The 16,626-nt window shown below is 39.4% G+C and overlaps 1 protein-coding gene across 1 annotated transcript; it reads left to right on the top strand.

Moving 5' to 3' along the window:
- The first annotated feature begins 745 nt into the window (after window positions 1-745).
- LOC141799176 (ADP-ribosylation factor-like protein 8A) lies at window positions 746-15,547 on the top strand. Its single transcript, XM_074681320.1, has 7 exons — window positions 746-1,107; window positions 5,328-5,408; window positions 5,522-5,595; window positions 6,006-6,099; window positions 6,311-6,378; window positions 6,746-6,816; window positions 9,182-15,547. Exons 1-7 carry the CDS (start codon window positions 985-987, stop codon window positions 9,232-9,234), a joined length of 564 nt encoding a protein of 187 aa, XP_074537421.1. The 5' UTR covers window positions 746-984; the 3' UTR covers window positions 9,235-15,547.
- The last annotated feature ends 1,079 nt before the right edge of the window (window positions 15,548-16,626 follow it).

The raw sequence follows: 16,626 nt of genomic DNA, 5'->3' as shown, positions 1-16,626 counted from the left end.
TTTGTGATCGGACGGAGCAGTAATATTGTTTTTTAGGCTGTAGCAACCAGGTTTCTCAGATAAAGCTTCGTCTTGGGACCAGGGTTGAGTACCACTGTTTTAGCATGACTGCCCCGAAATCAAAAACGTGCCATTTCATGGGGCTGAGTCCTGTCCAGTTCTGTCTCCAAATAGGGGTCCCTGATGAAATATTTCACCAACTGGATCCATCCTTTTGGCTAGAGGAATATATTGTGGTAATTTATTTCCAATAAAATAAAATGAAATAAAATAAATAAATAAAACTGAATAAAAACAAAATAAAAAAGTTAAAGGGATAGGGTAACGAAATTACCTTAGGGCAACGCCATGCCATCAGGGGTCACAGTGAGACATCAAACTGCTATCCACAACAATATTTCATCTAAAACCAACTAATACATGTCTGTATCACTGTTGTCCCGTAGATGGCGGTGTTTCAATCTCACTAACTCTCTCTGTGTCTGTAAATTTCATCTTTTCTGAGCTCTCCTCTGCTTCCTTCATCAACCCCACCCAAACAGGAAGTAGAACAGAAGAAGCCGCTCAGATATTAAACTATTTTTTATCAATCCGTCAAGAATAAAGAAAATATTTGGATGTAAAACACTTCTTTGTTAATAAATACATCATAAACCTGCTGGAAAATTGCGTCAAAGTGCGTTTTGGATATATTTTTTTCTTTATCGATCGATGCGCTGTTTTATTTTGAAAGGCAGCACCGGATGTGATGTAAACACGGTGTCTGTCTTGACGGCGCTGAAAAGGCGTAGCTAGTAAACATCAGAGAAAACAAACAGCGGACATTAACGACAGAAAACGCCAACTTCAGATCACCGCTCTCGGGTTTTTGAGGTCTACTGGTGACGCTGTTTTCCCGGTACCGTCCGTGGTTGTCATAGTTACTGTCAGACTACCGGGGCGTTAGCCAGCTAGCCGCCGCTAGCTTAGCATCAGACGACAAAGATGATAGCGCTCATCAACAAACTGCTGGACTGGTTCAAGGCGCTCTTCTGGAAGGAGGAGATGGAGCTGACCCTGGTGGGGCTGCAGTACTCCGGGAAGACCACCTTCGTGAACGTGATAGCGGTGAGCTAACTTCGTGTGCTAGCTGTCAGTTAGCATGTGGCTGCTTCTATTGTTATCCTGCGGTGGTGAGGTCAGCTGTTAGCCCGAGTAGGATGAGTCAATGTGATTCAACACGACTGTACACGGGCTCAGTCAGAAATGTGTTTAATATCAGCTAACAGTGGTTTATACAGAGGTGAAGGCCGCTACGGTTCTCTGTTTAATCTCTGTACCCGGGTTTCTGAATGAGCACAGCTGCTGTCACATCTGGATGTCCTCCCCTAGAGGAACGGGTCTGTGGATTTAAACAGAAGGCCGTGATGGGACCTGAACCCTCTTGGCTGTGCTGTCAGCAGGGCCGGAGTCGGGATTTGTAGGTTTCTCTTGCAGGATCGACCCCCCCCCCCTCCTCCTTCATCCTGTGCTGTTATGGTGACCTTCCTCCTCAGGTCACATCACAAATCTGAGACCTCCTCATCCTGACCCACTGACTCAGATTTTACTACATCCTCAGTAACCACACTAGGGCTGAGATCTGTGCCCAAAGAAACTGAATTTGAACTATAATATTTAATAAGAAAAGCCTGATGTGAATTTAATTTAACCAGGGTTCCCGCGGATTCTTGAAAAGTCTTAAAAGGCATTGAATTCATTATTCTAAAAAGTCTTAAATCCAAATTTCAAAAGTCTTGAAAATTTGAACACATTGTTAAGATTTTTGTTAGTTTGAAGTTAAAAAACAAACATTTTAATTATCTATTTTTCGAAATAATTTCCTGATTTACTCTCGTGGCAACATCGCGTAATCACAATAGCGGAACTAACAAAACGGTGATGTGGTTGCACCAGGAACTTTTAAAACAGACGCATGTCTTGGTTCTACCTCAGGTGCCTGGAGAGAGAAAAAAATGAGAAAAAATTGGCAAAAAAAATTCAAAAAGTGGCTTAGGAAAATTGATTATGGCAGCAAAATTAAGAATTAAATTTGAAATTAAATTTCACAAACTATGTAAAAATTCCAAAAATGGTTGTGACAGTGGCCAAAAAAGATGAATGGGGGCAAAATAGGCATAAAGTTGTAAAAATGGGGTTAAAAAAAGGTTAAAAAAAATATGTTTTATGTAGAATAAACACTGGGTTTAAATTGCCTCTAACCCAGGTAATTCATCTGGTGTTTGTTAGTTTTGTTTGTTTCAATTGTGGTTCGTTGTTGACTTGTTTTTAAATTCGATTTCCAACGTCATTAATAAAGTCTTAAAAACTCTTAAATTTAACTTGCCTTGAGCTGTAGGAACCCTGTTAATGTTTTGATTCTTCAGCTCACTCAGATGAGGAGTAAAGATGCAGACCGTAAATGAGGATTTCTGTGTACTTGTTTTTTGTGCTTGTATATTATTTACATATTTATTGTAGTTAAATAGTTCTCTATGTATAAACACTCAAATTATTCTATATAGTAACACTTAAATTGTATGTGGGGCAAATAAGGGATCATCTTATCTATTAGGGACCGTGTCAGTGACCACCTTCAGTGATGTTTTTATGGCGTTCCTTTGACCAAAAGTGGGACAGTTCCCCAAATTACCGACCCGTAACGTCCCACCTTTTTGGTACCCTTCCATTGGGGTGCCAGATAATACCAAACCCAACCCCAGAAGGAGGAGCTAGAAACACTGCAGTCCGTTAATTGGTTGAAAGAATCATCACTTCCTGTGCAACAGCAGTATTAAAAAACAACACATAACCCCGCCATGTTTAAATCTCCAGTCAAGTTTGAGAAGATAACTTTCTTTTTGTTTGGAAAATGGTGTCACTGAACATCATGAAACTGTTTCGTGTTTTTCTTCTATGTTGGATTTATTAGCGGGGTACACTGTGTCATGCTGCTATGTTGCCACGCTGTTACGTAGCTAATTGACATCCGGCTTACACACTGTCTACCAAGAAGGGCACGGTTGCTGTAGAAACACAAACAGGATCAGGCTTTACTGATCCAAACCGTACCTAACTGTACTAATCCATACCGGACCACTTGGTGGAAACAAGGCTTTTAATTATTTGATATAAAGAAAAAGATGTCCTCTTTTTCTTGAAAAGTTTCTTTTTCTTTAGTGATTACAATACAAAACAGGGTTTAAGTCACGTTTAACAATAATTGAGAGCTGACGTTCTTGTGTAGTTTTTTCAGGATTAGTGAGTTACGTCAGGAGGCGGAGCCAAAGAGAGATTAGACTTTAGAAAGAAAGAAAAATAACTTGTTTCTGTCACTCAGCTCCACTCAGATTCTCTCAGAGTCCCTCATAGTCTCTTCTGCACAGACTTCAAAATCCTACAGTGGTAAACGGCGGGGCCTGTGGTATTTTGGTGTTATCGGTAGTGTATATATTTACCATATTCTACATTTTTCCTGTCAATAAAGTATCTTATTTATTTTATCTCGTTGCATCAAGATCTGGTAGCGAGATTAGTTTGGATGCACCAATCTAACGTTTCAAGCCCTGATGCCAGTGACTTGGCTTCGGTGTCAGACAATCCTGATCCAATCTGAAACCAGTATAGATTTAACAGTCTCTGTCCCTGAACATGAGGGTGAGACTAAGATATATGAGATAAAAATCAGAAACAGGCTTTTCTAACTTGAGTAGAGAAGATCAGTTGGATGGATCGTCTTGGAACGACGATATCAATCTCGCTTTTTGAGTCTGTATCAGTCTGATAATGGCCACCAGGATGGATCAAGTGTTTCTGACAAATGTGTTATAGATTCTTTTTTGGGGTCAAGTTAAGTACAGCACCATTTTGTGGCATTTCCACAAATCTCAGGACAGATCCTTAAATAACTGAGACAAGCCGTCCAACTTTTTGGGACCTTTCTGTAGGGGGTGCCAGACTTAACCAATCCAATCCCAGAAGGTGGAGCTATAACACTGGAGATTGTTGATTGATGGACAGAATCCTAGCAGCACACAGCCTTTTTACTGTGTCACGTTTTTCTTCTTCAGTGGAATTATAAGCGGGGTACACTGTGTTGCGTTGCTATGGCGTCACACTTTTACATAACTGACATAGCTAACAGCATCCGTCTTGAATGCCGCCAACCACAAGGGGGCACAGTTACCTGTGGAAACAGAAACAGGACCAGGCTTAACTGATCCTGAGCAAGCACAGTAATATCATGATCAGGAAACCATTCTGTGGTGATTTTGGCGTTGTGGGCAGGTGTCAGGGGTTCCAACAAATGCGGCAAGAAGCGTTTCAATTAGAGCCCGACCGATATGGGATTTTTGGGGCCAATGCCGATACCGATACTGGAGGGGGAAAGAAAAGCTGATATCCGATATATTGGCTGATGTATATAATGAATTCATTGATATACACAGGATATATACTGTATATGAACACAAATTATTATAATGCCCATATGATTCAAGACAGAGACAGAACACTGTTAAATTAAAACAAGAAACTTTAATTATAAAACTGCTAACATAAGAACTGTAGTGTTAACCAATGATAAATAAGAACAAGCTGTAAACACCCTAAATAGATAAGTCAAACTGTGAACACACAATGAGCAACTTACATGACGTTTAAACGCTGTATTATAGTCTTACAGTAGATAATGTTGGACGTGTGAATTAACAGTAGCATTTATCTCTGTTTATCTCTCAAAAAGCAACTAACACGATGTTAAAACACCGTTCTATAGTCTTACATTAGACAATGGTGGACGGAGGGGGTGGGCACTCAGGCAGTGTGCAGCCCAACACACAGACACACAGAAACAGGAGCGACAGAATCTCTGTGGAGATTTTTTTTTATAATTGGCCACATTTTGGCAGATGTTGATTAATCGGTGACAGGCATAATTGGCCCGATTAATCAGATTAATCGGGCCGACCGATTAATCGCGGACTGATTAATCGGGCCGACCGATTAATCGCCGACTGATTAATCGGTCAGGCTCTAGTTTCAACACCAAAGTACACAAAAAGATTTTCATAGACATTATTTTTTAGGAACGAAGTGATTTTAAAGAGTTAAAAAAAAAAGTAAAAAATATGTTGAAAATGTGTCCCAAGGCGTTTTCAGCTAAAACTGAAAATCGTGCTGATGTTTCTACGTGATCTATGAAAGCAAACCAAACCATCAACGGGGAGATTTATTTCATCTGGAGGTTATTTTATCTACCTGTCACTTCCTGTAAGAAGTGTGTAAATGTGTGTGTTTCTGTGTTTCAGTCGGGACAGTTCAGTGAAGACATGATTCCCACAGTCGGCTTCAACATGAGGAAGATCACTAAAGGAAACGTCACCATCAAGGTTGGTAGTCCAGTTTCCTGCCCTCATTATTTTAGAGTTACAGTTAATTTTTGGTATTTTTGAGGGTTAAGTGTGATGTTTTTAACTGAACTAAAAGCTTTTTCTGTCTGCAGTTATGGGACATCGGAGGCCAGCCTCGGTTCAGGAGCATGTGGGAGCGTTACTGTCGAGGAGTCAGCGCTATCGTGTAAGTGTGTGTGTCCTTAACTCTGGTTAAGAGGTCGTAGACATGGAGGAAGCCCAGGAGAGAGAAATCTTTGAATTTGATTTCCAGAAAGAAGCAAACACAGCCCTGAAGTCTGTCTGTGGTGAATTAGTCCAGTTGTGTTGGTGAAATAGGACAGCAGAGCCTCAGGGCTGCGAGGTCACATTTAAGGAGCGAGGAGCGCCAAAGAGGAGTGTGCGTGCAGAGTTTGGATGTAGGAGAAATGATCCTGATCAGCTCTGCCAGCTCCGTCTACAACCTAGACTTTGTTTAGAGTCCAGTCCAGCAGGACGGAGCGGGGCGTGTTATGAAATCTGAGTCAACATGACAGAAAAGCAGAGCGGGACCTGATCTGTGACAGACTGATTGATCACTTCTCCGTCTCTCTGCAGATACATGGTGGACGCAGCCGACCCAGAGAAGATCGAGGCCTCCAAGAACGAACTCCACAACCTGCTGGACAAACCACAGCTGCAGGGAATTCCTGTAAGAAAGCAAACACAGCGATTCAGAGCAGAAAGCGGCTAATGCGGATGAGCTCACTGAACCAGAGCAAACCTGCCTAACGCAGACTAATCAGGTTTTAGAAACCCCTAACAACCCGGCAGAGCCAGTCAGCGAGCCAGGACACAAATCTCACGAAAACACACTCTCATGACGCTTTTTGAAAACTTCAAATGTTCCTGTGTGTCTGCAGGTTTTGGTTCTGGGCAACAAGCGGGACCTACCAGGAGCTCTGGATGAGAAGGAACTCATAGAGAGGATGTGAGTCCACGCTTCACGCTCACTTCTCTTTCCTCGTTATTGTTTCCAGCCTCCAGTTCATGCTGCAACTCTGGATTACGATATAATAAGAAGAAAGTGAAAGAAATTAGAGATAAAAATCAAAAAACTCGAAAGTTTTTTGTTGTAAAGGCAAAGAGTGAACTACTTTCAGACTCCCTACAGCCACTGTCTGGTGGGTCTGTGACATTACAACCAGAGGCTGGTAAAAATAACTGAACACATGCATTTTTAAGATTAGAAAAAAGTCACACAAACCGTTCATTTCTTGATTTAAACTTTATTCATGACTCCTGTTTTTAAAAAGAGATTTGAAACTGATTTTGTGCCGTGTGTGTGTTTTGCTCAGGAACCTGTCGGCCATCCAGGACAGAGAGATCTGCTGCTACTCGATCTCCTGCAAGGAGAAGGACAATATTGGTACGACACACACACACACACTCTAAAAAAATAGCATATTTTAAAAACTGCTCACTTAATAAAAAGCCTGATTCTTTTTTTAACTACTTTATCTGGATCATTTAAAGCAGATTAAAGCACACTTGGCGACTTTTAGAAAAAAACCTTTCATTTCTCAGCAATAAAACTTCACCCTTTAATTTGATCAATATTTTTTCTAATTTATTTTTTTTGCCCAGATCTTTTAATGAACTTCAGTCCTATCAAAAATAACAAATCTTTAACTATTGTTATTTTTTATCCCTTTACGTGTCCATATGCTTCCATGATGTCACTGTTTTTATTGTGAAAAACACATAAAATAAGTTATTTTTCACATAATGTTGAAGGGCAGAGTCGTTTATTTCCAAATCTGACTTAAACATAAATCTTTTTAAGTAATAAAACTGATTTTGATGCATTATTTTTTCTTCTTCTATTTTTGCCTTTTTTCCCTCAGATCTTTTAATCAACTTCAGTCCGAATCAAAAACATCAAATATTTAATTAATTTCAGGGAAAATCGAAAAAAACACAGCTAAAGTATTATAGAGTTGTTTTACCGTAAAAAAACTTCAATAGGTGAAAATTGTCATATCTTTTATTAAACTCTAAAATAACAAATCAAACTATTTTTCTCCAAAATGAAACCCTGAAATTAGAGAGTGCAAGATTGTAATGTGTTATGACTGCTCTTTTGAAAACTGTGGTTGTTATATGACGCAGGGGGACATTTTTGACCTCTGTTCACCTGAAAGGGTTTTTATTTAAGAATCTGACTCTGCAGATCTGACACTGGATCAAAAACAATTTAATTTCTAATATTAAAAAAAAAAACAGATCTCCATTATTTATTTAAAACTTAACTAATTTTATGTATTTCCTTCATAAAAAGCACAATGTCATTAATGGGCATTTAAAAGGTTTCATTAATGAAAATAATTATGTATTTAGTTAGGACTGAAGTTGATTGAAAGATTCAAAAAAAAAGTAGAAAAAATTATTTGTTTTGTTTTTTAAAGAAGTTTTTGGTAGAGGACATTTTGGTCCTTTAATGTCCTTAAAGGGTCGTAGATTTGCCCATAGTGTAAAGTGGATTTGTAAAGAACGTTTTTTTAAAGGATTTTTTTATATTTATATTTTTGTTTTAATACAATATGACAATTTTTAGTTTTTTTTATATCAAAAAGGATCTTTTTCCAACATATTATTCGAGGTGAAGTAACCAAAACAGAAATTGCCCTTAGTATTTACGTTGATCAAAAAAATACTGATTTTTTTTTTTTAAGATTTTTTTTTTTTAATATATAATTAAGAGTTTTAGACTTTCATGAAAAGTGTCTTTCTGATAAGGATCTTTTAACAAAATATTCCACGTAGAGTAACTGAAAAACAGATTTGCCCCTAGTGTATCGTTGATCAAAAAATACTGATCTTGTTTAAGGATTTTTTAAAGTTTTTTTTTTTTATTTATAATTAAGAGTTTTAAGATTTTTCATGAAAAGTATCTGTTGACAAAATATCATTCCATGAAGAGTAACCCAAAAAAATTAGAGCAAAAAAAATTACAAAAATATCCCTGATTACCCACAGGGGTTAAAAGACACTATCACATAAAGTGAAATTATTAATTTTATTATTTTTTTATCGTGCTTTGAGAGATGTGTTGTTGCAGTTAGCTGCGCTATAAGGACCGAAACCGTTAATGAGGTCAATGAGCCGTGTTAACAGACATGTAGTGTTACAGATTGAAACAGCTGACAGATCTGAAAGTATTGACTCTTTTTCTGCCTCCAAACCCTGATCATGAAACATACAGATGTTTGCTCTGAGCTCAACAACTCCACTTTGAACTTTAATTTTTGATTGGTCTGCCTTTGACAGCAGCATGTCTCTGACTCTGCTCCGTTCTTTAATTTCTTTTATTTTTTAAGCCGGAGAAACTTCAAATTCATATTGTTTTGATGAATTCATGTTGCAAAAGGACACAAGTCCTGCGTCCATGTGTCCACATCACTCTGCAGTTCCCCTGCAGACCACACGAGGGCAGTTATATTTCTGAGGAGGTGTACGTCAGATTGCTAGTGTAGGCTTTTGCGTTGAGAAAGGGCGACATGATTTGACGAAGACGAAGTGAAAACCAGGTTTAAATCGATCTAAAATAACTGAACATTTTCTTCAGCGTTCCTCTTCTAATCTGTAAAGTGTCCCCCTGCTGGACATGATCAGAAGTGCACTTTCACTTTATTTCTTCTCAAGCTGTCTCCAGTGTTTCTGACTCTACACACACACACACACACACAGACACACACACTCTTGCCTGACGTCACGTCTATCTCTCTCTGCAGACATCACTCTTCAGTGGTTGATCCAACACTCCAGGACTAAGAGGAGTTCCTGAGAGACAGACACGCCCCCAAACTGAACAGGCCACACCCACCTGTACTTATACACACTCGCTCTGATCAAAACCTCCCCAATCTTTTACCCCAACCTTCATCATCATCATCCCTCTATTAATAACCCCCCCCTCCTTCTCCTCCTCTCTGGATGCACTGATACCTGTTTTATTAATCTATTTTGTAAAGTATCAATCAGAAGCAGGTAAAACCAAAGCAACACATCAGCACAGTCAACCTCCACCCACTCATGTCAGGGCGGAGTCGTTTTCCACACAATAAAAGCATCACCCAGATGATTTAATGCACATTTTCTGGGATGTTTCTCGATATTTGAAGAGTAGAGTACTCAGTGGTGGACAAACCTGCAGCCCTGCTTGCAAATTGAATTAGTTTCAGTGCTGCTAAGAAGTTTTGTAACTGTGGTTTCACTTCTCTTTTAACACAAATCGTACAGTTTGAACACTTTTTATGAGAAATATTACCTTGTTGGCAGAAATGTTTGTTGGTTCCCGATGAAAAGACTCTATAAAGTGCAGATTTAGAGCAGCACACATCTCTCCTGTCACCTGGAATCACCCTGGATACAGAGGAGAGACGTACACGTGTCTGTATTCATATGAAGTACTTGCTAATAGTGAGCGTGCCAGCCACAGGAGGCGCCGGTCAGCTTGGTATATTATTGAAAAACCAGGTACGACACTTGCAGTTCCTGGAGTGTCCACTAGAGGCTGTCTGAAGCTGATCTTCACAGCAGAAATATGTTTACAGCCCGGTTCAGAGAAGGGATCATTTCTCTTTCAGGTTGAGTTTTTTTTTTAATCACTTCTCATTTTTTGATTTCTTAAACGTACGAATTTTGCCCATATAAGGTCATGGCCGACTTGACTGACAGGTGGGCACTCTGTAGCTGTTAGCGATGAAGCTAAAGGCGGCCTCTTTACCTCACTCTAGATCAACAGAAGTTTGTTTTAGTCAGCGGTTTCCTCAGACCATAGGGTTCAGAACATTGCATTAGAAACAGATGGGTGATGTCATAGCGACGAGCCCATGTCTTTAACACACTATGATTCTACCACGTAGTTTAGCTTTTTTTAAGGAACTCCGACCAATACACTAATTCGGTTGTAGGTGGAACATTTTCAGCGCTTTATGGTCAACACAAGACAGTAGGTTAGCATCAGAGTGTTAGCGGGATCATGTATCACATTTGTTGGTTATTGTTATCTCCAAATGAGATTTTGACTTGAACATCAGATACAAACAGCAGAGAAATGAGGACGTGTTGTGTTGTTGAGCTTTTTTCATATGGGGAAGAGGTAACAGGTTGGATTCAAACCAACATGTCCAAGAGCTAATCTTATTGGGCACGCGACTCAGCTGCCACGCTGCCCCATCACCCCAAACGGGTACCTCATACTGCCCCAGTAGCTCTTCCAGTGGAACTCAATACCTGTGTTTGCATAATGACCCTTAATTGAACCCAAATAAATCTAGGTTCCTTTTTTTCCTGACACTACATTGGCGACTGAGTGTCGCTAACAGCTAGCTTAGCGTCATTGAAAGAGTGCGACAGCTGCCAGAGCTCGGTCTTCCAAACATAGACTTTTTTCCATTAAATTATTTCTCTGACTCCAATCGAGAACTGTATTGCATTAGCATACAGCGTCTTTCTTACTTCTGGAGCTTCTGGAAAACTGGATTTATTTTGGTGAAGTGTTTCCGGAAACAAACGGCAGCTTTGATTAGCAAGAGGTAACACGACATGAGCGGCCAAAGCTGCGTTTCGTAACACTACTCCTCGTTTCCTGCTGCGTCCAAACAAGCTTGTTGTTCTTTTTGAGAGCATAAGTTTTGGTTTTCAGACCCAGATCTAGAAAAGGGGGACAGAGCGAACAGGACCAGAATCTTCTGAGTGATACCGAGCAGAACTCTGGTTTCAGTGCATCCACACAGATCCACACAACAGACACTTCAAATCACAAACACCTCGAGTGGTGATCTTTGCTTCGTTCTGTGGATCTGTTCTCTCCCTAAAGTTTTCCCATCATCCTCCTCTTCCTCTCCTCCTCACCTCTTAGCTAGCTCCCATGAATTTGCCTTCATCATTTTCCCTCCTTCCTCAGATTTCTGTTCTCCTCTCTACCTCCACATCCATCCATCCATCCATCCTTTCCTGGATAATTTCACCTTTATATCCCCCTGAGAAGCTCCTCCTCCTCCTCCTCCTCCTCCTCCTCCCTCCTCGTCTCTTGTGAACTGCTTGTCCTCCTCTGTGTCCCCTCTCTCCTTCCTTTCTTTTCTGATTTTTTTGGATGTAACCTTCTCCTCCTCGCCGCCCCGCTCCGCCCCTCGTTGCCTCTTTCTCCTGCCGAGCGAGGGATTAAACCTTTTTATTGCACTGTTGATTTTGGTTTTGTAAGATATTAATAATGAGAATAATGTTAATAATCTTCTTATTGTGACATAACCTGGTCTGTCCAGATTTAAGGAAGTGGTACTCTAACTGGAGAAGGAGAGATGTTATTGTTTTGTTCATATCTCTGTAAGAAGCTTTTTATTTCTCAAATGTTTTATATTGTTATTTTTTATCGTCGTTTTTTTGACTTCATAAGTCGACTGGATGTGGTTCAGTGTTTCCTGCTCTGAGACGTCTGCTGATTGGACCAGGGGGGTCATGTGATCAGATTTTAAAGATTTAACCCAGCGAAACACATCTGTCAGAGGTTTTATTTTACAACTCATCTTTGTTCACAATAACTTAAACTCAAAGTCTTAATTTGTCTTTCCAACACATCAACCTTCCTCACGATATCTGAGCGTTTGTTTTTAATTATTACAAAATGGCAAACTAAATATGGATGTCTATTGCTGCAAATGTTGAAATAAAATTATAAAAACAAATCAAAAAACTGATTTTATTTATTCATTTTTAGAGAAAAAAAAAACAAATTTATTACTTTGTGACCTTTTAAAAAAAATTACAAATATGATATTATCACGTTATCTAGAGCAGTGGTTCCCAACGTGGGAGTTGGGACCTTGGTTATAAAAAAGTATAAACAACAATAGCGCGACTAAGCCAGATTTTGTCTGGTTTTTGATTTGCATATTATTCTTTTCTATGGCAGGGGGGCACCGATCTCTGGTGCCGCTTTTTTGGGGGTCCCCAAAAACTTTGGGAGCCCCTGACCTAGAGCAATATTCGAGACCAGATTAGGGCCACTGAAGAATATTGAGCTTTGACTTTTTTATAAGTCTTTCTTCTTTTCTCAGAAGTTTTTGGAATATGAGACTAAGGTAAAAGATCTTTTTGGAATCAGTGAGGGGGAAATGAAAACCGAAGCATAAAAAACAAAAAACGGTGGCGCTAAAACTCTTGGAGTATTTGCTGCTGACGGTTGGCGCTGGAACTGGTAAAGTCATGAATTTGTGAATGGAAACAACACCAATGCCATAAGTGTGTTCACTGTCCTGGTCGCAAAAATGTTTTTTTTTTCTTGCTCAAGAATAAAAGAAAACAAAACCAATGTTCTCTCGCTTCCGCATACGTTCGCTATCGTAGCTCTTCTATCTACGGACCCTGTTAGCTTGGTAATAACACCATGTGTTTACCTAAAACTGTATTCCATGCACTCCACCATTTCTGAGAACGCCATCAAGCACGTTACAACTAAGGACCCTAAAGGTCAACTTAGGGGTCTTTTATACGACAACAGTTTTAGGGTAAAATGCCAAAGTTTTTTTGCGTTTCAGCCTCATGTTTACATGGAAATGGCGTTTTAGCCGACCTAAAACGCAAACTTTTGAAAACAGCCTCCAGAGTGGGATTTTTCTTAAATGCTGCCGACACCGTTGGGGTGTAAACAGTAAGCCGGCGTTTTCACTAGAAACGCTGACGCCACACTCCGCTCTTCACGAGCGCATACAACAGGACAACAGTACCGTTGTTACAATCGACGCGAACTACCGTGTTGAGCTTGTGCTGCTCAATCCGCTGAATCTGTGACTGTTTTTTAACAAAATGAGCATCTGTTGCTCCACTATTGAACTTAGCATTCACCAACTCACCAGATGATCGGCTCAACTCTACTTTGGTGGAGATCTACCAAAAGCAGCTTCTGGACAAGACAGTTATAGCACCGACTACAGGCCTGGCATGATCACTACAGCATTTTCAGTCCTTCAACGTTTCTGTGTAAATGCAGATTTTTCACTGTGTATCAGCGTTTATAGATGAAACGTTGTTAAAACAGGGCATTAGGAGGTGTCACAAATGCAACGAGAAAAGGGACGATTATATGGTCAACTAGCAGAAACATGGAAAACGCAACTTTATTTGAAGGCCTGAAGAGCTAAACAAAAAGTCAGACCTCAAACCTACTTCTTGTGGCTCTAATCTGTCTCTCCACAAACTTAAGATACATACTTTTAAAAAACCACTATAATCAAAACCTCAACTCCGACTTTGTGCAATAGAATAAATGTTAGAGGTTTAGCACAGCGAACGATGTTTAAAAATGCAAATTAACTTCTTAAACTACGACCAAATTCAGTGACGGCACTTTATGGATCCTTCAAAACACCAAATATTACAACACCGCTATCAAAACCAAATGAGGAAACAACAGAAAGTATAAGACACTGGTTTTAAATTTCAATAAAACACAACATCCTTTTTTTTTTACAAATCTGTTTTAAATGGAAATATCAAACCAGTAGCTTTTTATTTTTTTAGTCTCATTCGAAATTAGTTCCACCTTGGGATGATTGAATAACAAAACATTTAGACGTGAAAAAAATACTTAATGCAGCTACATATTAGCATGATGCTAACATTCTCTGCTCTTACTCGCCAAACCAATCTCTGATTTCTTTCTCTCTTTATCACGTTCTGACACTTCCTGGTCCAGACAGCAGCCAATCAGAGCACAGATCAAACAGGATAAAGAAGGAGCATTACCTGTGTGTATGTTAATCTGTACCGAGGTGGTTTGTGAAAGGATGGTTGAACAGTCATGAGATTACGCGGGAGATTAAATCAAGCACACACTTTCACTCTCACCTGTTTTTGCCGCTGGGCGAAGCTGGGCTTCAGAGCAAGACTTGGAGAGAAACTGAAGTTTCATCCTGACATCATCACGGATGATCCTTAACAATTTGATCTAGGACAGATTATACCCGACCTGTGTTGTCTCTCAGTTAGCGCTGAGATTAACCAGCTCTTTGCCTCTCACACCAGCCTGCCAGGTGTCCGTTTTAACGTAACGACACCTTCAGAAGACAGCTGTTGGTATTCTCTGTCCCTGAAACCTCCCGCTCTGATTGGCTCTTCTGTTTGCATGCTGAGGGGAAAGGATTGTATATCTGTGGGAGCTGATGAAGTAATCTGTAATTTTGGTGCCACTTTACCATTAAATGGCCTTAATCCAGAGTATCAGCCCGAGTATTAACGACGGGATCAGTGACGTGAGTTCACTCAATGAGATGAAACACGAGAGTGGGCTTACAGTGCTTTTCTGATCGATGACTACACTGGAATACGGTCATGTTGATGTAAAGTTTGACTTATTTTTTATTTCAAATCATCTTGTAACGTCTCGTGATCCTGCGTGAACAAACCCAGAATTTTACGGCGACATGTCGTTATATTTTCGCCAAAAATGGAAGATTTCTACAGAGTCCTTGCTAAAATAAGACTGAATCCAGACACAATAAGACCATGTGGATCCTTTAAGTTGTGTGGCAGATGAGTGATTCATTCTTGCAACTTATGGTCTCAAGTTTAAAGAGGGGGTATTATGCTTTTTTTGGTCTTTATTGTCCCTTTTGCATCCCTGTAGTATCTGTACATGATTTACAGCTAGAAAAAAATCCCTATTTTCATTTCTCTGGTGTTTGATCTGCTGTCTGTTTAAGTCCCCACCACTCGACAAACCCCCTTTACTCTGATTGGCCAGTTCTCTGGAGGCCTGTCAGGGGCAGAGCTGAGTCCCACACCTCCAACATGTCATGAACTACTTAGGAAATCTTTATGTGATGATTTCATTGTTACAGAAAGTCTCATAAAGATCTCATATTTTAAATATGGGAAAGCAAAATACCCCCTCTTTAAATTCAGGGTCCAAAAAGTCTCTGCTCTGGTATTGTTGCAGCTCCTGTAGTTTTTGTGTTGTGGGTTTGCTCATGCAGGATGACCGTGCTGAGACGACCCGTCACTTTGATCCTGTTTGTACATTATTGTTTGATTCAGTTGATATCATGTGTTTTAATAGAAACATGCTTGTGTATGATACTAATTAAATACTATGGAGAAACAAACTTTGTGATGAGTTCTTTCTTGTATAAATTAAAAAAACATCCATCATTACTCTGAAAAAACTGAAATCTGAGAAAGTGTTTGTGTCTTGTAGATTCCAGTTTTTGCAGTGTATGAATTTTTGCAGTTAGTGTGTATTTTGTGAATATTTGTTCTGCAGTGTTTCTGAAGAGACAGCAGGGGGCAGCATCTCACAAACCAAAACCTTTGACCAGAGCTTTTCACATCAGCTCATGTTTGTCTTAGTGTGGGTCTGTGTGAGTTTGTGTTGTGTGTCTCTTGAAAGTGTGTGTGTGTGTGTATCAGGTCAGCTCTGAGGTCAGATTCAGACTAATTTGTCTCTTCGGCAGCAGCTGATCTCAGCAGTTCAGCAGCTCCATAATAATCATGGAGGTCAGGCTGAAGGCTGGAGGTCACGTCACACTGAATAAATCCAATGCTATCCTAACATCATTTTCATACTGAGGAGAGTCAGAGCTACAGAAAGATCTCATCAAGGAGGTCAAGACAGTGAGGTTATTTTTTACGACTTCATTTTTTAATTTCAGAGTTTGGCAAGTTGGTGTTCTGACTTTCCTTACAGAGTTTAGACTACAGAGAATTCTGACCTGAAGAATTCTAACTGAATAGAAATCTGTCAACAATTCTGATTGTTAGAAATTCAAAATGTATAGAATTCCAACAAAAAGAATCTGACTATAGAATTCTGACTGAAACTGATTCTTACTGTATGGATATGACCATATATAATTCTTTGCAGTCAGAATTCTGACCGTAAAGAATTCTGGCGTGATAAGGTTTTGAGTGAAACTGATTCTGGCTGTATAAAAACTGATGGCACATAATTCTAACACTGTCGTATGGAAGCGTATTGCATTCACTTGAAGAAAAAAAAAAAACTCTCGTTTTTCGGAGTAATTTGTTCTTCAGTTTGTTTTTTGTGGTAATTAATTTCGTTTTTCTGATTAATATTTTTTTATTGGTTTGTTTTTCGTTATAATTATTATATTGGTTTGTTTTTTGTGATAATTATTTCTGTTTTTATGAGTATTTTTTTTTCTTTTTTCAGATTACT

This window comes from Halichoeres trimaculatus, unplaced genomic scaffold (genome assembly GCF_033239565.1).
Source record: "Halichoeres trimaculatus isolate MK-OKI-2021-1 unplaced genomic scaffold, fHalTri1.1 fHalTri1_scaffold_11, whole genome shotgun sequence".
NCBI lineage: Eukaryota > Metazoa > Chordata > Actinopteri > Labriformes > Labridae > Halichoeres > Halichoeres trimaculatus.
The sequence above is the reverse complement of the archived record's forward strand: the minus strand, read 5'-3'. Positions and strand labels throughout refer to the sequence as shown.

Excerpts from the sequence above, each read along its gene's own strand:
- LOC141799176 (XM_074681320.1), top strand. The coding sequence starts at position 985 with ATGATAGCGCTCATCAACAAACTGCTGGACTGGTTCAAGGCGCTCTTC. Across the intron at positions 5,409-5,521 it reads AAGGAAACGTCACCATCAAG|TTATGGGACATCGGAGGCCA; the intron begins GTTGGTAGTCCA and ends TTCTGTCTGCAG. Across the intron at positions 5,596-6,005 it reads CGAGGAGTCAGCGCTATCGT|ATACATGGTGGACGCAGCCG; the intron begins GTAAGTGTGTGT and ends GTCTCTCTGCAG.